An 11,138-nucleotide genomic window follows, 5' to 3' on the forward strand; every position below is an offset into this window, starting at 1 on the left:
TTATTTATTTCTTTTTTTTTTCCTTCTAATTTCTATTTTATTTATTTATTTATTATTATTATTATTATTATTATTATTATTATTATTATTATTATTCTCTTCTTTGTTTTTGTTGTTCTTCACATGATCCCATGATTCCCATCACATCACATCACGTACCATGCTCTCTTTTGTTTTGATTGCTCTTTTAGTCTTTTCAGTTACTAACTAGATGAACTTCTTAATCTCCTAACTTATAAAGTTTTACTAGTAGTATATATTTGTATTTAATGTTTCTACCAATCTAACTAATAAATGTTTTATTTAAAGTAAATCTAATAAATTAGTCACGAATGGAACAATATAATTGTTTTGTATCTTGAAATGATAAAATGAGAAGCGGAGGAAATTAAAAGGAAAAAAAAAAAAAAAAGCAAAACAAAACAGAAAGAAAGCATAATATTAAGTGGAATACAACTTAGAAAAGAATATAAGAATGCTGAATTCATGGCTAGGGAAGTCCTTCGAAATTGAATAGAAGAAAAAAATGGTTAATATAAGATCATGAGTACTTATTCCTTATTTGACAAGAAAGGGACTATAGCGGTTCTCATGAAGGCAAGCATATACTATTCCACACACTTTCCAATTTCCTCATATTTGCATATTCTTTAAACGCGTTTAATAATATAATAATATAACTTAAATGTGCATCGATTAAATTTGAAGGATGCCAATTACAGAATTACTACTCTGCAATGGTGTGTCTTGGAGCTGTGTTTGGGTGCAAGCGCTCCAACTCAATTGTAGGGTATCTTTTATCAGCCTTGGTTTCCATATCAATTCTTTGTGTTTTGCGTTTGCTATGTTATGGCCTTTACCGCTTTCTAAAGAGGAGAGAAACAAATACTCATCATCATGATGCTGCACAGAACACAAGGCTTGGCCAAATAGAATAGTGTAGTGTGTTGTATGTGTTTGCATTATGATTCAATCTATTTCACTTTCATTTTTATGTTTGTATTATTGTTGGTCTGTTTTGATGTCAAGTGTTCAAACTTGAAAGCTCATTCAATAATAGATCATTCCTTCTCATTTATACTGCCTATTCCATTAAACTTGATTACTTTCTATTTAGTTTAACAAAGATACAAATGTCAATAAAAGAATAAATGACCATTTGTATCCATAAAAGATGAAAACACTGACATATGTACCCACACTAGATCGAAACTAAACTTGTACCCACGCAAGATGTCCTCCGTGTGACAAAAGTATCTTACGTGGCACTCCAACCCTCCAAAGACATGGTACTTTTATCACACGGAGGACATCTTGCATGGGTACAAGTTTAGTTTCAATTTAGCGTGGGTACATATGTCAGCGTTTTCATCTTTCATGGGTACAAATGGTCATTTATTCGTCAATAAAACTACCATAACTCCAAGGAAACAAGTGGTTACAATAGATTAGTGCTGATTGAAGTCTCTGTTAGAGTTCAAAATACTTAGCAGCAGAATGTGAAGAGCAGTGATTATGATTGTTAGTATTATTAGTATCGAGATTCTTGGAATGAGTGACACGCCAAAGCTTCAAGACACCGTCAAGGCTACCAGTGCAAACAGTGCAACTATCTTCAATGTTATCATCAACCAACCTTCCTCCAATGAAAGCAGTTACACACCTAATTGGACCTCTATGGCCAACAAGAACGGCTAAACAAGTGTGTTGGCCATCTTGCTCCCTAGCCCAAACCCTGCTTGTTGAATCAGCTGAGCCACTAACCATGAACTTAGCCACACTAGCCAAGCACATAACTGCATGTGTGTGGCCTTGGATTGAACCACCATATTGCAATTGCCCTGCAAACCAACCCTTTAGCCAGTAGTGTATGTAGCCGTCAGTGCAGCCGCCGTACAAGATGGCGCCGTCCGGGGTAAGCGTCAAGGCTTTTACAGGAGAATGCTTGGCGTGCAAGGTAACTGTCAGGGAATGGGGCTGGTCGTGGCTGCAGAAGTTGCGCCGCCAAACTCGGACCGTGGCATCGTCGGAGGCAGTGTAGAGAACTCCATCATCAGCTACAATGATGGCATTGATTGGCTCCGGGTGGGCTTTGATTGTCTCTATGCACTTCAAGTCAGAGATTCGCCATACTTTGACTGTTTTGTCTAGTGAAGCAGTGTATAGAATGTCCTCTGCTGTGTTAATCGCCATTGATGTGATTAGCCCCTTATGCTTCATCTGATAATTGCATTTAAGACGTGTTTAGTAGTTAATATAAGACATAAATATAGAAGCTCTGATATATATACTTACTGTCTTGTCTTTGCCGGCGATGTAGCTGCGGACATAGCCAACAGTCTTAGGTATGGAAGCCAAACGAACATGCTTCAAAACCTTATCCCAAGTCCTTCTCCATACTCTAATCTTGCCATCAGCATAAGCTGCATAAACCGTGTCGTTGGACACCTCAAGAGCCACCACCCTGCAAGCCTTGGTCCTCAGCTGGCCGTACTCGGTGAACTCAGGGAGCTTCCACAGCCTGACAAGGTTGGATTCGGAGCCTGTGTAGACCAGGCCGTTGGAGGAGAGGGCTATGGAGAGGATCTGTCCATCGTTTCTGAGGACAGAGGAGGCGCAGTGGTATGTGGTTTGAGGGTCACAATGGTGAGAGAGCTTTGTAGGGGAAGAAGAAGGAGTATAGTTCTGATGGAGAGGAGAGGAAACCGGAGAGGTTTGGAGGCTGCGCGAAAGCGTAGGACATGAGAGGCGAGGAGGGGATTGAAGTAGCTTTGTGAGAGGGTTTTCTTTTGTGGAGATGCTTCTCAAGAAGTTGCTGTTCTGAGTTGTGGATCTAAAGTCAAAAGATGGTGTGGGATCAGGTGAGTTGGAAGAGTCCATTGATTCATTGATCTTTCTTTGTGTTCCTTCAGTGATGTGTAGTGGTGGCAGCTATGAATATTATGGTTTTATGGTTTATGAATGAAGTAGGTGGAATGAAATAGGAGTGGTGGTGGTAGATGTTTCCTATAACTTGTGTTTATTGCAGAGTTTGATGGACGTTCTGAGTATTAAAGGAGAAAAGAACAAGCTAAGGAGTATTGTTATATAAGTTACTATTGCTTATGTACAAATAACATTCAATTTCTTTGGAGCTATCAAATTGATAATTGTTTTAAGGGCAAGGTTAGATAATTGTAGACGAAATTGATCTCAACTGTTTCCTGAATTTGCCCAACAGGCATTAATTTATAAGTTCCATTGGAGGAATGACTTAAAGTATGAATCAGTAAATGGCTCACCAAATTGTTTGGAATTAAAGATGGTGGCAGGTGCATAAACTGATGCTAATAATAAATGGCAGTAGATTTTAGGAACCAATAACTTAGGACTTTTATTTTTCTTCTATTCATTGTTCCTGTTACTAAATGTAGGCACAATTGTAATATATTTTAGTCATTTTAGGCATTCATACACATTTATTTGGTTTACTTGTCTCTGTCATTATTAATTAAATTTCATTTCAGTCCTATTGATTATGGAAAAATATAGGTAATCAACAACATTTTTGAACAATGTGTGAATAATGTGAATTAATAGGAGAATTAGAACACATACAACATGGTAACTTTCACTCACATCACAATGTTTATATACACCTAATGAAGTAAAAAAAAAAATGATAGCAGTAATCATTTTAGAATCCCTGGATTTTTGTTCCAAGACAAGTAGGAGGGATCCCCAAGAGGCCTGCACATAAGTTTGGAATGGAAAATAAGTTTGAAATTCAGAAGTTAAGTAAATAAAATAAAATTATAGCATTTTGTTTACCTTGGCTTGATGACATAGAGTAGTATGAATACTATAGCGCAGAGCAAGGATACCCCACCAACAAAAAGGTATGCCATCCCTAAGAAGGGATTCTTTCCACCAATCCAAGTTGCAGTTGATAGAATGAGCCTCTTATTCCCACCAAACTCATATGTGTTATAATTGTTTTCTATAACTATTTCTACAAGATCATTCACTTCCAGGTTAGTCTCAATCTTCCCATACAGTTTTCTGAAAGATGGCAGTGCTGCCGTTCTCATCCAAACAATCAGATCCTCTTGTTGATTCAACTGGTACATATTAATTCATGCATGAAATCAAATAGTTTAAAAAGTTTAACACGACTATTTTACACTGTCAGTGTATCAAAAGAAATAGATCAAGTAGATATAACAACAGTACAGGTATGTTTTCATCGAGTTTCGCGCCTCCAACTAGACCTCCAAGTTGAAAATTCTTGGGATAAACCTTGGAGCCAAATTTGTGGGATCTATCACTCCCCCATGATATGTCTTTCTTGTTGACGGTCAAACTCTTGGTGTTGACCCAAAACTTGTAAGTGTCATTGAAGAGAGACCAAGCAATGAGGCCGCATGGAACAATTGGCATGCTACCATTGGTTTTGTCTTGTGGATAACAATTTGTTGTGTCTCCTTCAGAGGCTGGATTCACTAGCTGCTTGTCATTTCTACTCTTCACATACCTTCGATGGTTCTGGTAGTAATTATCAAGCTGGTAATAGATGAAGATAGGGCCTTGCATTTTGCGTTCGACGGTCCATGATGTCGTGCATGTCTTGTTTGTCATGTCGTTTTTGATAAATGCCACCGCGTTTTGAGCATGGATCTCGTTAAGGCATTTGTCGTCGTATCTGATTGCAGCCTCTTCCACCTGCATGCATTCGTCCACCATCAATACGTTCATTAACAAAAATGTTATTCGTACGTTAAGATTAACCACTAAAATTAGCGACTAATATATTTGTATACAGGTGAAAACTCAAGTGCAGTCAATTTCACGTAAAATTGATATCTAAGAGCCGTTAGATGATTTGACTGATTTGACAAAATTTTCATCTAACAGCTCTCAAGTATCAACTTCACGTGAAATTGACTGCACCTGAGTTTTCACCTTGTATACAAGTATAAAAACAACATAAATAACCACCAATCAAATAAAAATACACTACATCCTAATTTAATACTACTAATTAAATTTAAGATTAATTTACTCTTTTAATCCTATTAATTCACATTATTCATACATTGTTCAAAAATGTTGTTGATTACCTATATTTTTCTTTATTTTATTCATTATGACTGATTTTAACGGTTGATTTTGGTGAACATTGATAGTCGGTGAATTAAAGAGAGAGAGAGAGAGATATGTATATATTACGCTTTCTGATGAAAACAATGAAGCAAGACCGACGGGGATGAAAACGATTCCTACGACAGTGAATGTGGAAATGACCTGGGAATTGAAAAAGAATAAAGATGACGATTGATTGCATTATTGTTGGTAGAATTATAATATAATATATAATATATATACCTACCCAACCAGGTGTTAGGATTGGTTTCCATGCAGGAAGTTCTTGCTGTGAGAACTTTGAATCTAGCAATTAAGAAATAATTAATAAGAGAGAAATAAAAGAGTGTGGAAAAAAAAGGAGAAGAAGGAAGAAAGAAACTGACATTTGGGTTTCTTAGAATACTTCTTGGGTGTGGGAGCAGAGTGTGGTTCCATCATTGTTGCTGCAGAATAATAAGTTTGTTAATGGAGGAGACTTGTAAAAGAAGTTATCAAGTTCGGAGAACCGCAGAATGATTCCAACTAACTGCAAATGCAAATTAAATTTGGACCATCTTACCACCGCAACTGCCGCTCCTCCCTCCCTATATCTCCCTTAGCTCCACTTTATAAATAATAAGATAAATTCAATGATTGAGAATGAAATAACTTGTACTTATTTTTTGTAGGTAATATAATCTTCTATTTGGATCTTTTAAAAATATTTTAGAAAAAATAACTGATATTTATATTATACTTATACTTATAGAATTATTTAAGATAATTAATGAATTATAGCTCAAATGCTATTTGTTTTCCTTTCCTCTGTAAAGGTCTCTATTTTTAGCCTCTCTTGATGTACGAAAAAGAAAAAAACAATTTATCCATTTATCATTTTGAATAATCCTACATTTGTTATAGCTCAAATGCTATTTGTTTTACTAATTTATCCACTAGAGGCAATGCCATCAACTGAGGAAGTACGAGAGGCTGTTTGGGACTGTGAGTCCAGTAAAGCACCAGGTAGTGACGGGTATAACATGAAATTCATAAAGAATTGTTGGGAGGAGCTGGGTCAGGAGTTCACTGCAGCTGTGTTGGGTTTTTTTCAGAATGCAAAGTTACCAGCAGATGCTAATATTACTTGGGTGGCGTTAGCTCCAAAATTTGTGGGAGCTAAGGAAATTAAGGACTTAAGACCGATTAGTATGGTTGGCTGTGTGTACAAGGTGATATCCAAAGTACTGGTACGAAGAATGCGTTCAGTGATGCCAAATCTAGTAGGAGAGACTCAGTCTGCGTTTGTCAAGGGCCGGAAAATACATGATGGTGCCCTCATTGCTTGCGAGACGGTCCAATGGCTGAAGATGCGGAAGAAGAAGGCGGCAATTGTCAAGCTAGACTTTCAGAAAGCCTATGACAGAGTGAGGTGGAGCTTTGTGGATATAGTACTGCAGAAGATGGGCTTTGGACTTAAATGGAGGACTTGGGTGAAGGAATGTGTGACTACAGCGTCTATGTCAGTGTTGATTAATGGGTCACCATCTAAGCCGTTCAAGATGGAGAGAGGTCTCAGACAAGGGGATCCTCTCTCTCCTTTTCTGTTTGTGCTTGTTGTTGATGTGCTGCACAGGATGGTGGGAGAGGCGGTAAGAAATGGCCGAATTTCCCCACTTCTGGTGGGAAGGGACAATATAGAATTGTCGCATCTACAATTTGCAGATGACACAATTTTATTTTGTCCACAGGAAACAGACACACTGGTGAATTATAAGAGACTCCTGCGCTGCTTTGAGTTGATGTCTGGCCTGAGCATCAACTTTGAAAAGTCGAGCCTAATCCCAATTAACTGTGAGAAGGAATGGGTGAGGAATATGTGTGGTTTGTTGGGGTGTGCTGAAGCGGCGTTGCCTGTTAGGTACTTAGGCATTCCTCTTGGCGCTAACCCTCGGTTGGTGAAGACTTGGAAACCAATTATAGACAAGGTGGAAGACAAGCTGAGCCTATGGAAAGCGAGAACTCTCAACAAAGCGGGTAAATTGGTTCTCATAAAATCTGTCCTCAATAGCTTGCCAACTTACTACTTAAGCTTGTATAAGATGCCAAAGGCGGTTGCAGAAAAGATAATTGGACTGCAGAGAAGGTTCTTATGGAGTAAAGAAGATGGGAACAGAGGGATGCCGATGGTGAGATGGGAGGTAGTTCAAGCCCCGAAAAAGCTAGGTGGTTTGGGGGTGGGAGATGCTTTAATTAGAAATGCATCGCTCCTATTCAAGTGGTGGTGGCGCTTCTCAAAGGAGGACTGCCCGCTTTGGAAGAAAGTGGTTTGCTCCTGTAATCAGCTAAACCCAACTGCGATGCTGTCAACTCAACAGTTGCCATCAGGAAGGGGCCCGTGGAAAGATATCTGCCAGCTTAATATTAAGGAGCAGCGTATAAGAAATATGATGATCAGTGGCTTGTCCATGGAGGTGGGAAACGGCCGAAGCACCCGGTTTTGGGAGGATACTTGGTTACAAGGTGGATCTTTGAAAGATTGTTTTCCGAGGCTCTTCTCTGTTTCAAATCAGCAAGGATCAGTAATAAGGGACTGTGGGTTTTGGGATGGGCTAGAGTGGGTGTGGAACTTCCAATGGAGGAGAGAACTCTTCCAATGGGAGCTAGAGCTGCTCAATCAACTCCACGACCGGTTACGGGTTGTAAGTTTATCGGTTGATAGGGAGGATTCAGTTGTTTGGAAATTTGACAAAAAAGGTGTTTTTTCTACTAAATCGTTTGTGCAGGTGTTGCAGAAAGAAACCCTCTCAGAGGACATCACGAGCTACAGCTTCACTAGCTCAATCTGGAGAGGCTTGGTTCCTCCAAGGGTTGAACTATTTGCATGGTTTGTTTTAGTAGGCAGGGTCAACACGAAGGAGAGATTGACTAGACTCGGCATTATTAATCATAATGACAATGTGTGTGTGTTGTGCAAAAAGGACATAGAATCAGTGCATCATTTATTTTTTGCTTGTGAGTTAACATGGCAGGTTTGGTGTGCTTGGTTGACGGGTGCTAATAGAGCTTGGGCCATCCCGGGATCCGGAAAAGAGTTTTTTGAGAGTTGGACTGGAGTACCAGGTGGCAAGTCTGAGCAAAGGAAATGGCTGACAGGATTCTGTGCGGTTGTTTGGAACATTTGGTTGGAGCGCAATAGTAGAGTGTTCCAGAGTATACAGACAAGTGTTGAAGGAGTAAAGATTAGGTCATTCTTGAGCTACAGGGAATGGTGTGGAGTTGATCCGATTGGTTGTTGATGGCAATGCCGGAGATGACAACGGATTCGACCGTTTTATTGTTGTTTTTGTTTTGTTTCTGTATTATGTTTTGTCGTACTGTTTCTCTTTATGCTCCATTTTAGTGTGTTGAGCTCATTTGTTCAAAAAAAAAAAAGAGATGGATTAATACAATAGTAATGCTTAATGCTTTAGCCTCTCTTGATTGTGTTCATTATTTTTTTTTTATTCGATTTACTCATGTACAGTTAATAATGGCTGGATGTTTAATTCACTAAGTGTGCAAATGGTTATCCTAATGTTAAAGTTTAAGAGATAATTTGAGAGTGGAGTGTTTTTTTACTTTATTGGGTCAATTTTAGAGCATATTGTTCATATTGTTTACAAAAACACAGGAGCAGGCTTGCTCAATTCTGCTACAAGATCTTTATTTCTCCTAAGGTATAGGCAAACATTTTTTCAGCATAAGAACACAGCTTTTATAATAACTAAGAAATATCAAAGTTGTTTAGTAGAAAAATGAGTAAGATTACAAAGAAGATTACCTATAAAGTTCTGTATTTTTATATATATCAGAAAAGTCAACATTTAAATCCATTTCTCGTGCTGGAGTTGTGATTTCCAACATCCAAGTTGCAGGGTTACATCCATCTCTGATTTTATTTACCCCTTTAACAGACTAATTAAAAGTAGAAACTATAAGAAGTTATATAATTGTCTTTTTTTTATGATCTTTGAGCTTTTTGAGACACATTATACCTCAAAGTAGTTGATGAGTTGGTAAGAATGACGGCCTAATGGGTCGACATAAATTTCTTGCCCTCCAAGCTTTAATAGGAAACGCTGCAAGAAAAATTGAAAAATGTAGCATCTTGTTTTAATGAAAAAAGCTCATGTCTCTGGCTCTGGTTGCAATAAGGCTATAAATGCAGTTCACTTTAGAATATGAACAATTTGTCTAAGGCATTTCATGATTTGAACAGTTGTGGAGCTGTCTAGCCCAGTAGATATGCCATCCATGAACAAAGCTTTCGCCGGACCAATCAACATCTTCCCTGCAAATAATGCACATAAAAGTTGAAACAGAATTACACACAAAATTGATGGACTAAGAGTTTGATCACTACCTGTGGTAACACGCTTTCTTGATATACCGCGCAACATTTCATCCCCTACTAGAGTATCATCACATATTTCTAAATCCAAGATCTGTAAATCACAAATTAGATAAATAGTAGAAACCATAAAGACAGTATTTGCGTTTGTGATGATGCAATATTGTGAGAAATCAGAACTCAGAACTACTTGAAGTTGAAGATGTCAGCTTTAGTATATATTCTGTTATCATCTGGTTTGCTTCCTGGCCTTCAGATGCTGTTGCCTAGTATTATTAGAAAGCCTATAAGATCAAAAGGTTGTGTATCAATCAAAATTAACAGTCATTTCTCCAATATGAACATCATTCTGGCTAATGTATGCTGCAGTTCTTTGAGGTACAAACTCATTCATTTCATGGCCATTATAGGTAACCTTGCCACTAACCTGCAACATATTTATCAGCAAAATTGCAGTGATTTATCCTTTGCTGTTGATTTTAAATTAAAAAGATGATATTGACTTGAAATAATATGATATCTTTTGCAGCTGAACAAAAAAGGTTTAGAATTTAAGATTTAAAAAAACTTTATACATGATTTTATGAGAAATTTTTAAAATAATTATTAGCATTATTAAACTTTGAGTAACCCCATATTTCATAGATGCTCTTTGTATTTGTTTGTTTAGAAAGATGTTGGATAAGAAATTTTAAATTTAGAACTAATTAGGATTTACAATATTTATTGTGAAGTTTGGTAAAAAATAGTATTAGTCCTTGCTTTTAGCAAAGATTAAAAAAATTGAACATATTCTTAATCTTTGGTGTGCTTTTTTATATTTATTGTACTTAAAGCATCATTGTAAAATTAAAAGATGAATGTGAGCAAAAATGCAACATATCTTAAAAACCATTTACACCTTCCTATTAAAAGCAAATTTTATAATTACTAAGCTTCTTTTCGCAATGCCATTTCATTTTAGAAATCTATATTTATGTCATTTTGGGTGGTACAATTATTAAAAAGTTAAAAAATAAAAAATTTAAAAATATTATCTTAAAGTTTGTATAAATTTTATTTTATGATAAACATTTGAAATTAGATTTATAGAGTTTGATAAGGTGAACTTGAATTTAAATTGCATGATTGACAAAGTCGTATTAGGTAAGCATTCTTTAACTCATGATTGATAGTAATATTTTCATGCTCTTTTGAATATCTTTTTTCAAGTTTTTTAATATTAATTTTCTGGATTTTTTTTTTCTATTCCTTCTTTAAGTTTATGTTTATTTGAAGCATTAAAAGATAGAGACTAATAATGCAAATGAAGATTGAGAATATATAACTCTAGAACTAAAATTTAAATGAAGATTTATTAATATTTTTACGACAACAGTAGTGTAGTGTGGCCAATTCTAGAGCTAAGATGTCATTTTTTTTTATTAATATTTTTAACTAAAGCCGATATTGTAAGGATAGTTGTGGTTGTTGGAAGCCTTTAAGATCTTTTAAAAGGGATGCACATAATTGAAAGGTTTTTAGATCTTTTATGCATACAATTTTATTGATGACATAATGAGGGTCATGAACAATTTGTTAAAGCAATTTCGGAATTTTTTTTTATTTTACTATAAAATACAAATTATTTGTTAAAGTAAAAGAA

At 36.4% G+C, this 11,138-nt stretch overlaps 2 protein-coding genes and 2 long non-coding RNA genes across 4 annotated transcripts; 1 reads left to right on the top strand and 3 right to left on the bottom strand.

Annotated features, from left to right (window-relative positions):
* On the top strand, window positions 44-4,944 carry LOC110265563. Its single transcript, XR_002351721.1, has 2 exons — window positions 44-1,007; window positions 4,802-4,944. It is a non-coding gene; the product is annotated as an uncharacterized LOC110265563 (long non-coding RNA).
* LOC107612210 (protein JINGUBANG-like) lies at window positions 1,091-3,356 on the bottom strand. The gene is made up of 2 exons (XM_016314017.2): window positions 2,296-3,356; window positions 1,091-2,220 (listed from the first exon to the last, which is right to left on the bottom strand). The coding sequence occupies exons 1-2, from the start codon at window positions 2,878-2,880 to the stop codon at window positions 1,471-1,473; spliced, it is 1,335 nt and encodes a 444-aa protein (XP_016169503.1). The 5' UTR covers window positions 2,881-3,356; the 3' UTR covers window positions 1,091-1,470.
* Window positions 3,585-5,718, bottom strand: LOC107612120 (ALA-interacting subunit 3-like). The gene is made up of 6 exons (XM_016313942.2): window positions 5,508-5,718; window positions 5,369-5,427; window positions 5,209-5,283; window positions 4,213-4,701; window positions 3,811-4,100; window positions 3,585-3,729 (listed from the first exon to the last, which is right to left on the bottom strand). Exons 1-6 carry the CDS (start codon window positions 5,560-5,562, stop codon window positions 3,672-3,674), a joined length of 1,026 nt encoding a protein of 341 aa, XP_016169428.1. The 5' UTR covers window positions 5,563-5,718; the 3' UTR covers window positions 3,585-3,671.
* Window positions 8,775-9,539, bottom strand: LOC110265562. Its single transcript, XR_002351720.1, has 3 exons — window positions 9,138-9,539; window positions 8,924-9,057; window positions 8,775-8,814 (listed from the first exon to the last, which is right to left on the bottom strand). It is a non-coding gene; the product is annotated as an uncharacterized LOC110265562 (long non-coding RNA).

The sequence above is a fragment of the Arachis ipaensis genome, chromosome B08 (genome assembly GCF_000816755.2).
Source record: "Arachis ipaensis cultivar K30076 chromosome B08, Araip1.1, whole genome shotgun sequence".
In the NCBI taxonomy this organism is placed as follows: Eukaryota; Viridiplantae; Streptophyta; class Magnoliopsida; order Fabales; family Fabaceae; genus Arachis; species Arachis ipaensis.

Coding starts and splice junctions, on each gene's coding strand:
- LOC107612120 (XM_016313942.2), bottom strand. CDS start 5,562: ATGATGGAACCACACTCTGCTCCCACACCCAAGAAGTATTCTAAGAAA. Junction 5,284..5,368: donor CAATCCTAACACCTGGTTGG/GTAGGTATATAT, acceptor TTCAATTCCCAG/GTCATTTCCACATTCACTGT. Junction 4,702..5,208: donor CATTGTTTTCATCAGAAAGC/GTAATATATACA, acceptor GAATGCATGCAG/GTGGAAGAGGCTGCAATCAG.
- LOC107612210 (XM_016314017.2), bottom strand. CDS start 2,880: ATGGACTCTTCCAACTCACCTGATCCCACACCATCTTTTGACTTTAGA. Junction 2,221..2,295: donor TCGCCGGCAAAGACAAGACA/GTAAGTATATAT, acceptor TGCAATTATCAG/ATGAAGCATAAGGGGCTAAT.